This window comes from Phragmites australis, chromosome 9 (assembly GCF_958298935.1).
Source record: "Phragmites australis chromosome 9, lpPhrAust1.1, whole genome shotgun sequence".
NCBI lineage: Eukaryota > Viridiplantae > Streptophyta > Magnoliopsida > Poales > Poaceae > Phragmites > Phragmites australis.
This window is the reverse complement of record NC_084929.1, coordinates 36140735-36161189: the sequence shown is the minus strand read 5'-3', so window position 1 is coordinate 36161189 and position 20455 is coordinate 36140735. Positions and strand designations below refer to the sequence as shown.

The 20455-nt window shown below is 40.8% G+C and overlaps 2 protein-coding genes across 3 annotated transcripts; both read left to right on the top strand.

Annotated features, from left to right (window-relative positions):
* Nucleotides 1–405: 405 nt before the first annotated feature.
* Nucleotides 406–14749, top strand: LOC133929541 (chromatin modification-related protein EAF1 B-like). The gene is made up of 24 exons (XM_062376342.1): nucleotides 406–666; nucleotides 1125–1313; nucleotides 1385–1439; nucleotides 1515–1612; nucleotides 1689–3045; nucleotides 4359–4478; nucleotides 4656–4910; nucleotides 5179–5364; nucleotides 5442–5522; nucleotides 6009–6069; nucleotides 6158–6729; nucleotides 6810–6869; nucleotides 6946–7003; nucleotides 7135–7307; nucleotides 7547–7657; nucleotides 8120–8158; nucleotides 8233–8313; nucleotides 8603–8740; nucleotides 8973–9089; nucleotides 10763–10863; nucleotides 10990–11202; nucleotides 11295–11694; nucleotides 12351–13776; nucleotides 14403–14749. Exons 2-23 carry the CDS (start codon nucleotides 1201–1203, stop codon nucleotides 13035–13037), a joined length of 5076 nt encoding a protein of 1691 aa, XP_062232326.1. The 5' UTR covers nucleotides 406–666; nucleotides 1125–1200; the 3' UTR covers nucleotides 13038–13776; nucleotides 14403–14749.
* Nucleotides 14750–17730: 2981 nt separating this feature from the next.
* LOC133929539 (uncharacterized) lies at nucleotides 17731–19524 on the top strand. Of its 2 annotated transcripts, none has more exons than XM_062376336.1 (2): nucleotides 17731–17904; nucleotides 19003–19524. In XM_062376336.1, the coding sequence occupies exons 1-2, from the start codon at nucleotides 17748–17750 to the stop codon at nucleotides 19302–19304; spliced, it is 459 nt and encodes a 152-aa protein (XP_062232320.1). In that variant the 5' UTR covers nucleotides 17731–17747; the 3' UTR covers nucleotides 19305–19524. The 2 variants fall into 2 exon arrangements, with proteins under 2 accessions (XP_062232320.1, XP_062232321.1); XM_062376337.1 differs by lacking the exon at nucleotides 17731–17904 and adding an exon at nucleotides 17921–18186.
* The last annotated feature ends 931 nt before the right edge of the window (nucleotides 19525–20455 follow it).

The window sequence follows — 20455 nt, the reverse complement described above, 5'->3', positions numbered from 1 at the left end:
TCTCCTGATGAAGCCTGATCGATGCTGTAATGTTTCTACCGGTTTCTACGAGATAATGAGGATCATGGAAAACCTTGGCTTTTCACATATAATGAAGAGAGGGTTGTGCGTTTGGCGTTTGCTGTGGAGAATGGCGTGGGTGTGAAATGTTTGGTCTTTTGAGCCTGTTTGGCAGGTAGAAGGTAGGGTAGTGTTTGACTGGCTTTGGTTTGGATTCAAGCTAGTTTCTGTAAGCCTTCTATTTTTGTGATGAATTAAATTAAATAAACCAACGGTAAAGATTAGAGTACTTAATTCTGCAAGTATTGGATTTTGGGTATTATCTTTACAAATTTTCAATAAAATAATAATATATTATTTTTAAAAAAATCTAGAAGCATCACCGCAGGACGATCGGGTCAGACCGGACCGCGAGACGAGACGGACCCACGGACAACAACGCAACGCGCGCACAGGCGTGAACTGCTTCCCTGTCCTCGCGCTCCTTGCCGCTTCCGCGCCCCGCCCCGACCCCCGCCGGCAGCCCCCTCTCGAACCGCCTCCGCTGCACAATCCTCCGGAGGACTCTCTCGGTTTCCCTATGAACCCCTCCGACCCCGCTCCGCAGCTGCCCGGCCTCCTCTGCTTCAAACCCTAACCCTAGCTCCGCGCGCCGGGTCTCCCGAGGTACGTGACATCCTCCTTTCCATGTTCGGTTAGGTCGCATTCGGCATCGCGTAGGTGCCCCAGGGCTACCTGGGCGTTGGGTGCTGTGGGCAATGGTTATAGGAGGCTCGGGCCTGGGCACCCAGTGTCAGGGGAGGCTCTGGCGCCTGCTTCCCAAGATGGCTTCTAATGCATTTTGCGTCGTTTTGATGCTAATGGGATGAACTGCGGTGCTCTGTTTTCGAGCTACAGACAAATGCGCTCAGCGCTCTTATATACTGTCCACATGCCCAAGTGTAGTGTAACATTGATCGAATAGGATACTGCTGGCAGCATTGGCTGTTTTCTGCTTGGATATAGATAGTCGAATTTCACTACCTGTGAATGTGCCACACCATTTCTGTGGTTCTTTCATCTTCTCTTCTCATGGTTTATTCACGCTATCTTTTCTGTGTTGTTTTGTGGGATTTTGCTTGTAGTGATTAGTTGGTGTCGTCAGCAATGAACTTCTGCTTTCAGTGATGTGCAGGCAATGCCTGCTTTCGCATTTGTTAAATGGTGAATGCTGAGCCCTGCTCTATGGCTGGAATTGTTGATTATGGTGTTGGGGTTGGTACCAAATCTTCACCCCGCAGTCTGGCCATTGAGAAAGTTCAGGAAGAGCTCAGGTACGTCCGATCATTTTGTCTGATGATTTGTACGGAGCTGGAGGGCTTATATTATGATTCATGAACTTCAGGCAGGAGCATGATGTTCGTGAAGAACGGAGGAGAGAGTTGGAATTTCTACAGAAAGTATGCTTGCATCATGTTATCCTTCAGATTGCATTTTCTTCTTTCGGTTTACCTACTTACTCCTGTTTATTGCAGGGAGGCAACCCATTGGATTTGAAATTTGTTCATGTAGCAACAGTCAGTGTTCACTCCACTTCTCTCACAAATCAAATAGCCAAACAAAATGTGATAAGGTAATGATTGCTTCCTGATGTAGCATCAAGTTAGCATTATCATAATTTCACTTAGGAGCCTTTTGTTTGCCTCCAGTTGCAGTGAAGCTAAAGGTAGTTTTACTGCATCACCTCATGGAGATTCAGTTGACAGTAGCGACAAACCAGGAAGTTCACTGTGCCGCGAAACCAACACAGCAGACAATCTTATGGTTTTAGGTGGAGATAACAATGACATTGTAGAGGAGAAAATTGTAAATAGAGGGACCAAAAGATTAAATGCAGCTCAACCCAAGCAGTCCTTGCCCACTGATGGTCACAAAAATGCAAAAAAATCTGAAGGTTCTGGTTTGTCACGCCTTGGAGTGAAGAGCCAGGCATATGTTCGGCGCAACAGGTCAAAGGCAAGTAGGGAGAGTGCAAACGTAGCTTCTACTAAATCTTCTGTGACTCCTGAAGGTTCTGAACCAAAAGAAGAAAAAGTTTTAGTACAGAAAAAGCATGCAGATGATCATGGTGTATTATCTGTTTCAGGTATAAAACAGGCTGGATCAAACTGTGACAATGCACCAAAGAATACAGCTTTTGATTATCAGGCAGCAATGGAGTTGGATGGGATTCAAACTATTCATGAAAGTGACTGTGTGGTGAAGAATGAAGTAAAGCAAGGTGACAATAATAGTAAAGGTAAAGAAGTGTCATTAAATGATGCAAATCGCAACCGTCTGCTTGTTGGGTGTGGTGAGATCTCTGTGGAAGCTGCATCTGTGGAAGTTGTTATAAGGCCATGTTATTCTAGTGCATCTACACATGATGAGAGAGAGTCATGTGCTGGTGATGAGAAGGCTGACAATGGTCACTTGGATAAACGTTTGGCCCATATTCCTGTCTGCGCTGTAGAAGCTTCTAATATACACAAATATGTGGTGGATCCACCTGGTGAAGGAAGGATGAGTATTGTTGATGATCATGCAGATGGGGACATTAATCTGGTTGCAACGAAGATTGATGGAGAGTCTCATGAAGACCTAGACAGTGTTAGACATTCTGACAAGGCTCTCAAGCTTAGCAGGCCTACTTCTTTGAAGGAAAAATCTGATCCTGTACAACCTGAAGCCAGTAATATTCTTCATGCAAAAGATGAAATGAAAGTTTGTGACAGTGCAATAGTTGCACAGAATGATACAGGGTGCCCGTCTTCTGACCGCAATATGAATGTTGAGGAACATCCAGCTTTGGATAGGAAAAACAGTTTTCTTGGGGATTCTAACTCCACACATCCTATTGCTGTAGGTGCTGATTTACCTAAAAGTCATTTGCCTGGTGTTATGCCTTCATTGAAAAATGATGAATCTAACACAGAGAGTGAGATTAAAAATTCTGAGGAGAACTTGAACAAGATGGCAAAGAAGGCTTATGAAGAATCTATTCTTAGAAATGCTCGTGTTATAGAGGTATGGTTAGTATATATATATATGTATATATGTGTGTGTTAAGCGCACTGTAGTTCACTATTGCACTACTCCTAGTTACAACTCAAAAAACTATCAGTTGCGACTAAGAAAATAGTCAGTTACGATCACAACTATACTGACCTATCTTATGGATAGTTACGATCACAACTATATTGTCCTATCTATCAATTATGACTAAGAAAATAGTTAGTTATGACGATCACAACTATATAGACCGCAACTGACATATCTTGTGAATCGTAACTATACTGTTTTTAAGATCGTAACTAGGGTGTGCGCAGAGGTAAACAAGTTAGGATCACATGACAAAAAGTACATAATTATGACGGAAGAAGGTACCGAGTTATGACCATATATATTTATAGTAACTGACATATCTTGTGGATCGCAGCTATACTGCTTTTAGGATTGTAACATGGGGCGACGCAACAGTGAACTACAATGCGCATAGGCACATAATAGACAATAAGTCTATTCTGCGTCTAGGCGGAACAGACTTGTGTTACGCCACTACAGCCGATCAAGCCAGCTGAGCCTTCCGTGAGCCAACAAACCAAGAGAGCAAATCTGCTAATGCCACGTACACATCAAATACCACCCATCAGAGCATGCAACAAAGATTCTTTTTATTGATTTGAATCGTTGAAATGCAATATCTCTAGAACCACATATCCAATTTTTGATCTGTTTGATGCATATTGTTGAAAAAATACGCTTAACAAAATAAGATCCATGAAGATTATTTTGATAAAGTTTTAGGATCGTTATATAGTTACAACATGATACTGCTTTTGTAGGAACTGACTTATCTTATGGATCGCAGCTATACTACTTTTGGGATTGTAACTGACCTATCGTATGAATCGCAACTATATTGCTTTTGGGATCGTAATTGACCCAAAAACAGTATAGTTACGATCCCAAAAACAGTATAGTTGCGATCCACAAGATAAATCAGTTACTACAAATATATATGGTCGTAGCTATACTGTTTGTGAGATCGTAACTGAGGGTGGACATAGAGGTGAGCAAGTTACGATCATATGAAAAAAAATCACATAATTACGACTGTAGAAGGTAACAAGTTACGATCATATATTTGTAGTAACTGACATATCTTGTGGATCGTAACTATACTGCTTTTGAGATCGTAACTAGAGGGTGTTGTAACAGTGAACTACAGTGCATCTGGGTATATAATAGATACACAATGTGTGTGTAATATATATGTATATATATATGTTCTCTGGTATAATCATGTTTCTGAAAAGAAGGAAAATAATTTTTCTTAGGCGAATGTGAAGAGAGCTGGTGAACAGCCCCTGTGTAATATTTCTTTAGAGAAGAGGAGAAAGGGTCACTGGGATTTTGTCCTTGAGGAAATGGCTTGGATGGCGAATGATTTCATGCAGGTACTTTCTCAAGTTATCTCCATATTTCTTCCTCATGCTCGCATGGGATGTTACATACATTCTTTTTTGAGGGAAATGATGTTACATACGTTATTCGATTGCTATCCTTGGCTAATGGGCAGTCTTTTTATAACACTTACGTGGATGCTTTGTGATTTGATGGTTTCTGTTTAATAGGAGCGTCTTTGGAAAAGTGTGGCTGTGGCTCAAGTGTGCCACTGGATCGCCTCTGATGGTCGGGCCAAATTTGAAGAAGCAAGCATTCAGAGAAAGCAGAAAACTATCATGAAAAGCCTTGCAAAGGGTATCATGAGTTTCTGGCTTTCAGCTGAGGCTTTACAAACTGCTGGCAGGAGAGCTAAAATGATGCAAGAACACAATTCAACTATGCTGGAGACAAAGCCTCTTGGAATCAAAGCTGAAAAAAAACATGTAAGTTGAAGTGTGAAACTAGTCTCACATAACCTTTTCTCATGGGCCATGCTGCATTTGTGTTCATATTTTGTAGTGCCAATGTATTGAATGAAGGGTTTCGGCACTTAGGCTGTTAGGCATCATTAGAAAATCGAGAATTGAGTAAAATACTCTTCAGTAACCATCTTGCCCTCCCAAAATCATGTTTTAGCAGTTTAACTGGTACACAATTTTTTTTGTTCGATTTTGATGTGTAATGTGTTAATGGTCTGTATTTGTTGTATAGGGCAACGAATCACTGGAAGCCGAAGAGTTCAGGCAGCCTCAGCAGTCACAGATTCAGGATTATGCAGTTCGATTTCTTGAATATAACAGTAGAACAGCTGATTCTCTTGTGTTGGCTGAAGCACCACCTACCCCTGACAGGCTGAATGACTTTGGCATCTTGAAAGTGTCTGATCAACTTTCAGAAGTAAATCATCCTAACATTATGTATTTTTATGAATATTAGCTACAATATTGTTTTCTGATTCTTTTCTTAATTTTCAGGAAAGTCTCTTCTATACAGTAGCGCCTGGGGCAATGCTGGCATACAGGGAGTCAGTGGAATCCCTTTTTGAGTATCATAAGGTGAAGAGAAGCTTTATGTACACTTCCCAAGATCTACTGATCATAGTTTATTTCTTCCTTTTAGTTTTTTTCCTTATAGGAGTTCTGTTAAAGTGTTGAACCACTAGATGGACAGGCAGTTATATGTGTGAGCATCATGCAAAGGACTTAAATGCAATTAATCTCAAACCCTTTACTTCCTTTGAGGTCTTTAGTTGTTTCTGATGTTATATAAAAAATAATCCTGAGCTGCTGCATTCTTTGTTTTGCTATCATATTCCGTGCTTTTTTGGGCATTGTACGGCATGAATGCTGAACGAAAGATTCCTGACCTTCGTTACTTTTTAGTTTTAGCCATTGCCTTCATCAGTGTTGGGGCACTTCTTTACTTTTTAGTTAGTAGTTTAGTACCTTCAACAGCATTGGAGCATTGCTTTACTTTTCTATTCACCGCTTTGACATTTTCTTTTGTTAAACATATTTACTTACCAAAGTTACTAATTTCAGAAGATTGGCAATTCTGAACTCAAGGATGACTATGAGGCGGCTGTGTGTGCTTCTGCTGCAGGTATAATTTATCAGTACCTTAAAAATGATGTTGTTACCAGACTGTTATGCACTTCATACTCTTGCTAAGGCCTTTACTGTTTGTTCAGATTTCCCGGGGGATAATACATATGAGGATGAAGGTGAGACATGTGCTTATGTATCGCCTGAAGCATATGATGGGGGTTTCTTATCAAAAATGAGTCACAAGGAGAAACACCTAATGCATCAGAGGATTATCAGCGCAAGGCCATATGAAATAGGTACCGATGTGCCTTATGAACCATGCTTGGAAAGCAAGTCAGGGAACCGGCCATTGTTATCGAACGGCAAAAGATCTAGTTCCTTCCTTATGATTCCTACAAAGCGCATCCGCACAGCCGCTAGGCAACGAGTTGTAAGCCCATTTCATGCTGGTGCTGGTGTATCACCCCAAGTCACAAGTAAGACAGATGTTTCAAGTGGAGACACAAACTCCTACCAAGACGATCAAAGTTCATTGCATGGAGGGTCCTTGCCGTGGAGAAACATGGATTTTGAATCCACAGTTGATTTTGACAGACAATTACCCTATGATGGTGTTGAAGTGTGCAGTAAAGCCAACAAGAAGAAAAAGCTTAAGAAACCGGGATACAAGACTGCTCAAAATGCAGCCAATTCCTGTTCCCCAGCTGCTGTAATGGTTAATTCCTTAAGCTTCCTGGGTGCTCCCCATTATTGCTGTTTGCATTATTTTCTCAAAGTAAATTTATTCTCCTAAAGTTTCAGGGCCGGATGTACGAGCAGAGACTGCAAGTTAATTTGATTACCAAATATGAGCAGGTCTCAATCACTCCCCACCCCCACCCTTGCACCCTCCATTTGTTCTCATTGATATATATTAAAAATTTCTTTTCAGAAGAATTATCTGAAGAAGAGATCAGAGATCCAGCATTGTGATTCAAATGGAAACAGTGGTAATTTCATCATCTTTGTTTATATAGAGTGCACACAGTCAATGTCATACTAGAATCAACTAGTTGCTCTTGTTGTTATTTGGGAGACCACAAATAGCTCGTAACATCTTATGTATTGATTTTACCCGTAGCTGCAAATGGTGGTCAACATGCTTCTAAGAAGCTTAAAATGATGAAGCAAGGGATAGATATTTCACAGGAAGCTTCTCCTTTCGCATCACAGATGAGCAACATGGCAAGTCCTGCTAGATTTATAAAGATAATTGCTAATAGGGATCGTGGCAGAACATGCAAAGCACCAAAGGTATTATCATTTCTCTACATTACAATCATATGCTTTTCTCTTTGTTGGCATCGACATTACCTTTGCAACCCTGTCATGTAGACTGAATTGAACCTTTGATCAGCTGTGTTGCCCGTTTATTTGTTCCTTATACCAACATCATGGAAATTAGATGTTCCATTTGCTGTAGTCCTCTTACTACTACTATACACCAGTAAGCTACTCCTGTTGATGTGTGTGTTCTTGGCCGGTCTAGTCAGGCTCAACTCAGGTTAATCAGGAAGGAAGAGGCAGTAGCTTATAGTTGTGTTATGAGAAAACAAGGAACCATTTGGAAAAGAATTGGTAAGGAAACCAGTGGATTGTCTAGGGTAAGACTATATTATGTTTGGAAATTTTACTTCCACCTTGACTTACTTTTTATGGCTCCTTATTGGTGGAATTGGTGCATTTTATCGAGCAAAGCAGGTTCATAACACCCTCATCTGTGGTCTAAAGTTAGGGACTTTTCTTTTTTAACAGCTGATGATCCATAATTTTCTATTTATATATGGGGAGCACCAGATAGATGCTACTTAACACATTTCATATAGTCATACTTCAGAGCGTAGTGTAATCGGTCCTGGAAGTGTTGGTGGATGAATTTTGGACACATTCTTGAGACTTTTCTTTTTCTCCCTTTTGTTTTGTTTTCGTTTGTGGGTGTGTGGCTGGATTATAGCATCAGAGTGATTGGAATTGCTTCTATTAAAGTTGTGCTGATATTTTATACATTCAAGCATCATATATTATGGACAGCACATGCTTATCAAAATGTTTTATGCTTATGGCAGATGGCTTCTGCTGGTGGATGGTCAAGATTCGAGGATCAGGTTCCTCTGTGCTTGAAGTGATATATTAGTTCTCAACTATGATTTGTGGTAATGACATAAATGTAATATTTCAGGCTCTTGTTGTCCTTGTTCATGACATGGGTCAAAACTGGGAGCTAATTAGCGATGCAATTAATAGCATTGTGCAGTTCAAGGTATTTTTTATGTCTGTAATAAAATCGTTTGCTATACAATATGTTCTCTCATATCTTTTAAACATGCAGTGTGAACTTGATTTCTTTCCAATGCCTGGGTTCAGGATATTTTTTTGTTGTAGGTATATAGCATGCTTAGTATGTTTCGTTCTGTTATATGGCCCCTGTTTGCTACTTTTTTTGGTACTTTAATGTTTTCCTGTGGTATTAATTTTTCATAATAATCTCGGTTACTATTTGTCTTTTCCCAAATTGAATTTGAGCTTGCTTTTTATTTTTATGTATGCAGTCTGTACATAGGCAACCTAAAGAATGCAAGGAGCGCCACAAGGTTCTCGTAGATAGAAATTCTGGTGACGGTGCTGACAGTGCAGAAGACTCTGGTTCATCTCAGCACTATCATAACTCATTACCGGGCATCCCAAAGGCATGCTCTCCCACTACCTTGTTTTATGGGTATCTTTTACTGTGTGGCATGCGTGCGGGGTGCAACTCACACAAATGTGATGTTGAGCCTTCCATTTAGCCCCTGCTATACTTTCATTTTTAATCGAATGCTGTTTCATTTCATCAACACCATTGCAGTAGAGGACACTTATTTGGAGAATACACATTGGACACTTTGAATCTCTTAACATCGGTATACATATGTCTATCAGGGTAGTGCAAGGCAATTATTTGAGCGACTGCAAGGGCCATTCAAGGAAGAGAACCTTAAGGCACATTTTGAAAAAATTATACTACTCATGCAACAAGTGCATTCCAGACGTAGACAGGTTATTTTTTTTCTCTTATTTTGCAAGATCTTTTGTTGACTTGATTTGTTGGTAGTATATAATGTAACTGCTTTGTAACTTTCACATTATATTTATAATGGAGGATTTGTGAATCTTGCTGCACATTTGTTTTTAGTATGGCCCAACAACAACAACTACTACAACAACAACAACAAAGTCTTTTAGTCCCAAACAAGTTAGGGTAGGCTAGAGATGAAACCCAACAAGACCCAACAAAAAGGATGAAAAAAAGAAAATTAAAAAGAAACTAAAAAGGTATTATTAATAGTAAATATAGTAATAGTAATAACGGTAAAATGTGACATATAGCCTAAGTCATGGTTCTGGCTTATAGATGCTCACTTCCACGCGCTCCTATTCATGGATAGTTTTGTGGGAATTTTTTAGTATGGCTCGCAAGATTTTTTTTTGGGGTGAAATTTACTGCTTATTACACACTCGATTATATCAATTTTTAGAGCCATGCATGTCTATGTACCTTGGTGTTTCAAGGTTCAAGTAGCTATTTATGCATGTGCAATTCTTATGCTATATAATTTCTTCAGAACAAGGTTTCTACCTGCCTTTACTGAAGGGTAATAAGGTTTTTTACCAGTACATAGAACTGCTGGGGATACCAGCTCGCTACACTGAGTCAAACACAGTTCTACTTGCACCACACGGGGCACGAATAAAATTACGACGAACTTTAAGAAATAGTCTTGATAGGCAATGGGAAAAGTTTGCAGAAAGCCATGAACCCAGGTCCTTATCCTTGCAACCACAACCTCGATCTTCCTTCTGTCACTCTTAGGGGTGTAATTGGATCGGATACGGACGGATATCACTATATCCTTTTTCATCGGAGTCGAAGCCGGACACGGATGGTGTCAGATGTAGATACAGATGCGGATAGTTTCAGTCATGAATATGGATCGATACGGATCAAATATGTGACAAGTCAGATGCAGACAATGTCGGTCACGATTATTTCTTCAGACATTGAGTAAAAGCAACAATCATATATATTGCATATGTTATGATTGTTCGATCATTCCACGTGTCTAAAACTCAACTACATTAGAGGTCCAACAAGCAAATCAACAATATACTCCTATGGAAGGAGTTATGTTAGAGCAAAATCGGAGAAGTTACGTGTGCCTAATATACTGACTGATTTAATTATTTGGATATATTAACAACCTCAAATGAAAAAAAAAAATCAACTATAAACTTGTAGATCTCGTCGAGAGCTACAATTTTCATATTAAGATTGTCTCCATTCGACTCCGTATGATAAAGTTACAAGCTCCAGAAGATAGGCTCGAATAGTCGTTGGATGTATCCTATTTTATTCTTAGATATCCGATATCTGACAGATATTTGGCTCCCTACATCCAAATCCGATACAACTATCCAACTCCGATATCTGAAAAGATTCCTGGATATCTGATTTTTCGCTCGAACATGCTATCTGAACCCCTTCGGGTGGGCGGGCGGGCAGGAAATATCTGACCCGTTTTCACCCCTTCGGGTGCTACTGCAAACCAGTTCTTTTTTCTTTTGCTTCTTTTAGCTATATTGCTAGTTTGCAGCAAAATGGGAAGAATACTTTTTTTCTTTTCCTACTATATCTTACAGTTATGTCTTTCTTGCATTTTCTTGTCATGAAGGGTAATAGCCAGGAGCTCAAGCCTATCATACAACCGCACAGTTCTCATGTTATCACACTTTCACAAGCATGTACGAACAACTTACCTGGGGGCGCTTTGACGTATGTGATTACCGCTTTGAACTATTTTACCTTCATATATGATGTTTAGTTAGTTCCTGTTATTACCCTGCACCCATTAACCAGCATCTAACCCTCGTATTTATGTTGATGTCTAAACTTTAATAGGCCACTTGATCTTTGTGATGCAATAAGTCCAAACCTGGATGCAATTACACCTGGTAGTGTGTATCCGGGTTCTCATACAAATGGGTTAACGCTGCCAAACCATCAGGGTTCTGTTGGTCCTACTACTACAAATCTGAATTCCAGGTTACCAGGGTCTCCTGGTATGATTCTGGGCAGCAATTTGCCGTCACCTTCAACATTGAAGACTCCTAGGTAAATGATCAAGTATTCTTCCTAGAGGTGTTAAATGGACTACGTTGTAAAGTTCATCTATAATGTTGTTCTATGTGTCATTTCTCCTATAGGGATGCTCAGAAATGTGGTGTTCCTAGACCTACCTCTTTACAGGGTGATGAGCAAACGAAGATTCAGTATAACCAGATGGTCAACGGCAAAAATCTTCAGCAACCTGGAGGTTCTGTTCCTGGAGTGTTTCCTGGTGGGGTTGATCGTGGTCCTCGTATGATGCCTGGTGCCCATGGTATGGGAATAATGGCAGGACTAAATCGAGGTATGCCTGCTGCCAAGGCAGGCTTTCCAAGGATTAGTTCCCCAGGAATGCTAAATGTGGTTTCATCTGGAAATCTGTTACTCCACGGTGAGCAAGGTGTGCCAAGTGCAGTAGATGTCCATCCTGGAGCCATACCTAGCCCTGGAAATTCAATCTTGAAGCCACATGATCCTATGCAGAGACTTCGCGTGACTGTGAGTTCCTGTTTACCTTTCATATATTTCTAAAAATTGCCCAAAATGCATGAAACTGGTGATACTTTTAAGTTGTACTTTTAACTACTGTCTTCACTGGCATCTGCAAGCAATGGGTGTGTCATTTTATGTTCAGGTTCAAGGGTGTGACTTGTTATTTATTATTGCACAAAATTTACTGGCTGTATGTATACAAACCAAAAAGTTGCTTATGTCTTTCTAATATTTTTCGGAGGAAACAAGTGGTTGGTAGTGATGTAATATGCAACGCAACCAAAAGGATGTTGGAGAGCATGTTGGTTTGCAAGCTATGTGGTTTCTCTAGCAATTTACTCTTCCTGTTCTTTTGAGATAACATTGTTGTTCACTTTCTCTGTTTGAGGTTTCGTTTCCTGATTTTATTTCATTCGAACAATCTTCTAATTATTTTTGTGTGTATTAGTCATCAAAGTTTTAAAAGTATGCCCACATTCTGAAATGGCATCTAACGTTTCTAGAGACGGATTAGTTTCGTTTGTTGTGCCACTTGAACTCATGAACTCAACTATGGTTCATGTGAGTCTGGTTTCAAATCATAACAACTACTATGCTTAAAGAGCATCAGTCCTTAATGAAAAATTAGTGGTGTTGCTGATGGTATATTTTCTTTCTTGTAGCCTGGTCAGAGTATGGAAGAGCATAGGCGGATGCCAGATTTCCACATGCAGGGTTCATTGGGAAGTAGCGAAGCCATCCATTTTAGCAGCATGAATCCATCATTCTCCAACGTTGCAGCTTCACCTGTTCAGCAACCCCAAAGGCGACATCAGATGCCACAATCATCGCACATGTTTGGAAATTCGGACCATTCTCAGATTCAAGGAACCAGTTCGAGCCCACAACAGCAGGCATGTGCTATGAGCTTGGCTAAAGAAAGACAAATGCAACAACATATGGTGCCTCAACAGCATAGTGATCTTTCTGGAGCAAGTGCAGTACCCAGTGTGCAGAGTGGTTCACAGATTCTGCAGCATAACCAAGCCTCTGCAGTCAATCCAGTCCCTTGTTCACAACCACAGCATCAGCGACAGCAAGCTGCACAAAATACACCAGCTAGCTCTTCATCTCCTAATCAACCTGCCAGTACTACACTACAGAAGCAGAAGAAACAACAAGGTCAACATCAGTCTAGACAAAATCAACAACAAAGGTATCAAGGTAGTCAACAAGCTAAGCTTATGAAGAGCTTAGGACGAGGAAACATGCTAATGCCTCAGACTCCTCCAGTTGACAGCACGCCAACCAATGCTGTTTCGACGCCTTCAAAGAAACACATGCCTGACAAAAAAACTGATGCAACATGACAAAGGATTCCCCCCTGCTAATTCAGTACCAACTCCGTCAATGCCTCAACCTGTGAATCAACCTAAAGTATACACATCATTTCCTCAGTCACCAAATCAGTTGCCAGATATTGGTAACCAAGGCTTGATGTCAGGTTCTTCGAGTCCAACCCTGTTAGCTTCGCAACAACCTCCACTTCATTCTAAGTTGACATTGACCTCACAGCAGCAGCAAAGGCAGATCAATCCGTCACAGAACAGCACCCAAAGAACAATGATGCAACAAAACCGCCAAATGAACTCTGAATGTAGGACAGACTCACATATCGACCAGGTCCAACACAATCTGATGGTTCCAACAACATCTATTCCACGGAGTACAGATTCAGGCAGCCCTGTACTTTCATCTCTGAACCAGCAGAAGCGTGAAACATCACATAATCTGGCTTCAGTTACCTGATCATCTAAGGTGTTTAGCTCTCCTAAAGATACTTTTGGGAATGAAACATTATTGCCATCATCTAGCCAAGATGTGCTGCAAAGGCAAATTTCAGGTGCTTTTCCTATGCATGGCCAAGGTGTTGGTGTCCAGTGGAACCAGCAAGCTAGGCAGCAATTGCAGTCTCAGCATCAGCAGAGACCAGTTGTTCAAGGCAGTGTATATGCTCCTTCAAATTCTGGGCCAGGCTGATCATTAATTAATCTGGATTGGTCGTTTTCAGATAGCAACCCTTCGTTCCAGTGTAAACTTACTGTACAGGTATTCACTTTCCTGACTTGTTGGCAACAGTTTTTATTTCTTTTAGCTGTAATTTGGTATGTCCATTTAGAGAGAAGGTTCCAAGATAAAAGGTAAATTTTGAGACCGTTTATTTTTTCTGTCTTACTCGGACATCAAGGTCTGCTGTTTATCAGTTGAAAGTAGAGGGTTATATCAGGGTTTGTAGATATAGGTTAAAATTTTGAAACCATTATGATTTTCCATTATTTACTTGTGCATTAAGGCACTATTGTTCTTCATTGCGTAGAGGGGCATGTTAGGATTTGGAGCCGTAAATTTGAAATATTGAAACCATTTGTAGTTTTCCTTCAATCTGCTCAGACATCAAGGTACTGTTGTAATGTTGTTTTCTGTCATAGTCAAGCGTCATGTAAATTTAAGGGATGGGTCTAATACCTCATTTGGGCAAAAGGCGGAGGGCTTTCTGCTATGCAAGTTGGCTAAATAGCTGACCCCGCCTAGAAACATGTTTGGACTTTGGAGCTTGATGAGTATGTAGGAACTAGGAACATGGGGCGTGTCATTAGCTATTATATTCATTGCAGCAAGAGCTGATGTGAGGGGTATTTCGTTTGCTGATCTTTTGATCTTTCATCTCTTGCTAGGTGTCCTTGCTATGGAAGCTGTGGACGATAGTGCTCTTAATTTAACTTGGAACTAATTGTACTCACCTTAATGTCAGGTAGATATTTTTTCTGTGCCATTTTAGGTCCCAACTTAATTTTGAAGTTGGGATATGTTGCATTCTAAAATATAGATAGCTGGAGGTGGTTCTTGCAACGGCAAACTTTTTTTCTTGTTGGATTGTAACCCAAAAACCTGGGCCCGGCTGTATATTTTTGGTAGGAGATCCGTGCTTCTAGATTCAGAAACTCAGGATTATTTATCTTTTGTATAGTCCTGTATGTTTAACTTCAAGTTAGTGAATGCAAAAATGCGTCTTTACATTTTAGTACTTCGTTATCTTCATCTCAATCTCCTCGGTGCGGCCCACCTTGCAAGAGCAAGTGTTATGTCTGGGACAACGAAGTAAAAGCAAATCTTGGTACTTGATTAAATTTTTTTGTTGCTCTACTATATATTACTGGACAATTTACCATCGTCACTCGACTACCTGGATCGCTTCTGCACTTCTGCTGACCTGGAAACTCATGCCGCAGCATATGATTTCTTCTTTTGTATGATTAAAAACAAAACATGTTACCTGTGTCCATCCAGGTGCTTACAGCAATATGTGAAAAGTAAGTTTACCTTCTCTTTTTTGTGATAGATTTTGCAGCCAATAATGGCAGCGGCAACTGGCAACAATGTCATGCTTGACGATGGTAGGTCGTCAAGTTATTTATGTGTGATGAGAATTTTATCTCGTTAAAATTGGGTTTCGACCTTGTGAACAGGCTGGTTTTTCTCTTTTCTCTGAATAAATTTTTAAAAAACTGCAGTTCTCTGAAACTGTTATTTAAAGGTATAGTTTTGTGATAGTCTTGATTTACTTCTGGGAATAGTCACCGTGACAGCGTAGTCACGCAATTGTGCGCCAACAAAGGTTCAAAGGCTTATTTGTAAGACTTTTTTTTTCTCTTCCCTTGATCGTAGAAGAATAGGGCAGCAGGTAGGCTCGATGGTGCCGAGGAAGAAGTTTTTTTAAAAAAAAAAAACTGCCGAGGAAGATTTTTTTTTGAAGATGTTTTATTTTTTAGTGAAATACTAAGACTTTATTACTCAACATTTCGACGTTACAATACCAGCTATGGAAGCTGGTACACTACTATTCCAACAATATGGGGAATTAACATCTACCTGACGGATTTTTAAATTCGAAAATTACAAATATATGCAGGCGACAGGAGTATAGAGTTGCAAGGTTTTAAAATGAATATATTTATTTATGATTATCGGATTTAAAAAATAAAAAGTTCTCCACCTGAGGGTCGAGGCCCAATTACATTCCCAATCCATGGCTCCCCAACAAATCCACCATTCTCTTATTGCTCGTTTCTGGTGGTGCCAACAAGAGGAGGATAGAAACATTTATTGGGTGAGCTGGAGAAAAATGACACTTGGTCTAAAAAGAAGGGAGGCTTGGGTTTTAGGGATTTGCACATTTTTAATCAAGCTATGCTGGTCAAACAGTTCTAGCGCCTTTTAGTTGATCCAGAATCCCTGTGCGCAAAAATTTTAAAGGCTCGGTATTCCCAAATGGATGTGTCCTCAATGCAGTTTCAAGGCCGGGAATATCTTACACATGGCGTAGTATCCTAAAGGCAGCTTTCCTGGTTAAAAAAGGCTTGATATGGCGAGTTGGAAATGGGGACAATATTGATATTTGGAATGATCCATGGTTACTGAGAGGAACAACTCGAAGACCAGCAACACATAGAGGCCAATGTATCCTTCAGCGTGTTTCTAAACTTATCAATCCAGACATTATGGAATGGGATACGGACCTTGTTAACATGATTTTCTGCCAAGAAGATGCACAATGTATCTTATCGATTCCACTAAAAGAAAATTTTGAAGATTGCCGGCTTGGCACTTTGATCACAAGGGGATCTTCTCTGTCAAATCTGCATACAAATTGGGTGTGCAATTAAGGGATCAAAATCTGAACAGAGATGTTGCAAATTTAGAGAATGGAGAGCCCATGAACCAAATTTGGGAGAAAATCTGGAAACTCCCAATACCAAATAAGATTAAAGCTTTTTAATAGCCTACCCTTACGTACTAGTTTGGCTCGTAGAGGGGTTGATAATGAAACAAGTTGCCCAGTTTATTGTAGAATGGATGAAGATGGGGTCACCTTTTCCTAAAATGTAAATGGGTCAAGAAAATTTGGAGAAGAGCAGATATGGAAGCTATTCGTCTGAGATTGATTGAATGCATATCGGCAAAAGACATTTTTAGAACTTTATGGACTTTGGAACCAGAAAAACAGATCAAGACATGTGTGCTGCTATGGATATGGTGGTCGGCAAGAAATAAAATTAATGCAGGGGAGAGTAGCAGGAATCCTGATGATGTCTTTCATCAATTATCATTATGATCAAACCTTGAACAGCTGAAAAAAGAGTCCCACAACCGAACTGACAGAGCTCAGGTAAAATGGAAACCTCCTCCAAGTGAAATTCTCAAAGTGAACATAGACGGTTCTTTTTCTGACACCAACAAAGCCGTTAGTTGGGGGTTTGTAATTCGTGATAACTCAAGAGAACTTCTTGCTGCAGGAGCTGAACATGTTGCAAGGGCAAATAACGCTTTCCATGCAAAACTGAAAGCAGCTGTGGCTGTCCTTAGCCAGGCAAGAGAATGGGGCATGACAAATATCATTATTGAAACAGATGCTTCAAACTTGGTGGCTGCCTTATCCGGAAAATGGTATGATCTCTCCCCAGTTAGAGTGTTAGTAATGAAAGCTCGTAATCTGCTGTCGATGCAGTTCAATGAAGCTGGGGTCATCCACTGTTTCAAAGAATGTAATACGGTCGCGGATGTATTAGCAAATTATGATTCTAAACTTGTTAAGCCATCTTCAACAGAAACTCTAAAAATCCACACCCTATAACACTATTACAGCATCCCCTAACACTATTACAATATCTCTTATTTTTTTCATCTCCAACAGACACCATATTTTCTATCTTTCATTACTCTTCTCCTGCTCTGGATCCATGTGCATACTCAGTACACAGTGATGAGGCATGCTACAGTATGTAGCAAATTTGTCAGCTACTCCGTCCCGGCCGTATTACTGTAGCAACAGAAAAGTTGATTTGAAACATCTGTTGGAGAAGAATATGGTATAAAAAAAGAGACATTTTACTATAATAAAAAAATACAGATACTATGACTGTTAGAGTTGACCTTAAAGAAGCTTCTCAACCTTTGGCTTGAGAATTTCCCGGTCGTCGTAACAGCTTGTGTGACCAGCGACTCAGCTGTGCTTTGTGTTAATGGAAGCTGTTTCCAATAAAAAAAAACAAATCCACCACTTGTCCCACGTCGAGAGCGAGATGGCCGGACCCCCACCTCCGCCACCGCCCGAGGCGAGGAAGGGCTTCATGCGCCGCATGTTCCCCTTTCTCCTGGCCGCCAACCTCTTCGTCGGAGGTCAGCTCACCTCGACTCCCCCCTCCCTCTCTAATCGGTTCGCTTTGGGAGCAGATTTGCGCGAGAGCTCGCGTCCTGCGGTCTTGCTCCTCTCTCATCAGTTTTTTTTTTTTTAACGGCGCTTCCCCACGGCGCGGTTTTCGTTGAAGACCTGGGGATGCCTCCATCCGGAAGCGTTGCCGCCGAGCTCCATGCTCGTCCGCAATCTCATCAGTTTGTTACTCGTCAGATGGCGTGTTTGGAACCGTGGTTCACTGTTCAACCCAGCAGTTTGGCGTATCAGTGAGTGCTCGTGCCAGCCTAACTAGGTTTAGTGCTGTTGCTTAATTTTGCTCAGAGAGGAAACTTCAAAATCTTCTCCGGAAATCTTATTCCGGTTCCAACAAGCTCAAGAACTGGCCACTCTTGAGCTTAGGTGACAAATGATTTGGAAAGGAACCTTATGCTCATTGAAGTTCATGTATGATGTACTGCTGTCTTATTACTTGCTGGTACTAGTGTCTGATTCTAGGTTCTAAGCCAGTACTTTTCTGTTAGAGACTTGATTTTTGTATGTGGCGGCCACTCTGCACAATTACTTGTGCTTGTAAATGTTATACATAGATCGGTTTTTCAAGTTAGTTGGCTTCAGAAACGGTAGTTTGTTACTGGCTGAATTCCGACATATGGTTTGGTCTGGGTATTCTTCTTGCTGCTTAGAGTATAGAAAACAATAAGATGTAAAAGTGAATTGGAACCAAAATTGTTCGGGCCATCTTTATAGCAATGTAGATAGTGAGCCGATCATAGTCGTGTTCGTGTCATCCTGTGCTCAAAATGTGGCTCAGTAGTTATGCCATGCTGTCACTAACTCTGCGAGGTATGGGATAAACACGACTAAATTCTTGGAGTACACTCGCAAATTATGAATGCACATATGCATCTGTTCATGATTGTCTCCGCATGCTTGTTGTATTAAGCAGATAAATGTACATGGAGTGTATGCGCTGATGTTTCCAGTTCTGAAGGCTGTTACCTTTGCACTTCTGCGTGCCCTTTCTGCTTACTTAAGTCAAAACCTTTAGATGGGTTTAATAATCGCCTTTCTATAACATGCAGTTTATGTACTCGTGCGGACCTACCGAAAGGACTCGGGAAAGAAGGAAGCTGCGACTGATCCGGCTGCTGCTACCGCGTCAACCTCATCTGCTGCAACTGCTGAGAAGCCTGCCGAACCAATCGCTGTGCCCAGAGAGCAGCTCCCACCAATCCCTGAAGACGAGCAGCACCAAGTCTACAAATGGATGCTGGAGGAGAAGCGGAAGATCAAGCCACGCAATGCTGCAGAGAAGAAGAAACTCAACGAGGAGAAGGCCCTTCTTAAGGAGTTCATCCGGATGGGATCCCTCCCCAGCTTATGAGCTTACCAGTTGTCATTTGGAACTCTTGTGTCTGGTGTGTCATCAGTAATGTGGTTTGGGCCTGATTGGATAATTTACAAGCACAGTACTGTACTAGCTTGTAGGTTGATGTCTCCATGATTTGACCTCTGAAGTCCAAATGTTGTGTGGATGCAAACTAGTGTTGGCTGCATTGGTTTTAGAAATTCTTCAGGACAGAAGAGAAGCTCCTGTGTGCAAACTTGTTCTGTTCCATTCGTGAGTTGCTCTGTGAATGATTTCTGTTACGTGGCTTTCCTTTGATGTTGGATCCCATCAATTGCCATACCAACAAGATGTAGATCTCACTTATTATCTGCTTAGCAACTAACAAATTGTTGAGACTGCATCAGGGACCCAACCCTATTCAGAATATTCTTTCAGCAGTATGGCTGTAACCACTTAGACCTGTTTGTTTTTGCTAAGTATTGTCACAATCTAGATTCTGTAGATAAACTACCTCTCTTCGGATTGTGGATTGTGGAATTTCATACTATAATTTGATTTGTGTATTGTGAGAATCAGTTTTTTAATTAGAACCGTTTGTTTTTGCTTTTGATGCTAGAATTCATATTCAGAATAAAAAACAAACACGAACTTAATGCAGTCCCAGTTCTCTTCATAATTTGTGGGTGTAGGTCTGTGAATTGTGATAGCAGTAGGATCCAAACTTGAACTCTTCCAGTGGTCCCAGGAGGCCCGGTGGTTACAGATGGATCGGGATCCTCTGCAGTTGCTGCTGGCAACTGCAGAGAGGCTACTGTAGTACAGTAGAATACATTTAGGTCTGATCTGCGCCGTTGATTTCAGGGGATGCATCAGATTCGTATGCTACAGTACCTCGCTGCAGTACCGGAACGACTGCGCAGAGAACCAGATACTGTTGGTACAGTAATATATGATTAACTACTGCATATCACTGTAGCATCAGACTCGTTTTACTGTACAAACAGTGATTCTCTGCATTAATGATGTATTAATGCAGAGAATCCGGGTCCGTTACAGATAGCCACAAGTCCAAATCACATCCACTAGCTGGTGCACGGTGCTCTGAGTTTCTGACTACAGATTTGAAGAAATTGAGACTTAGATGGTACATACATTAATGGGCAATGGCTATCCACAATAGCAAG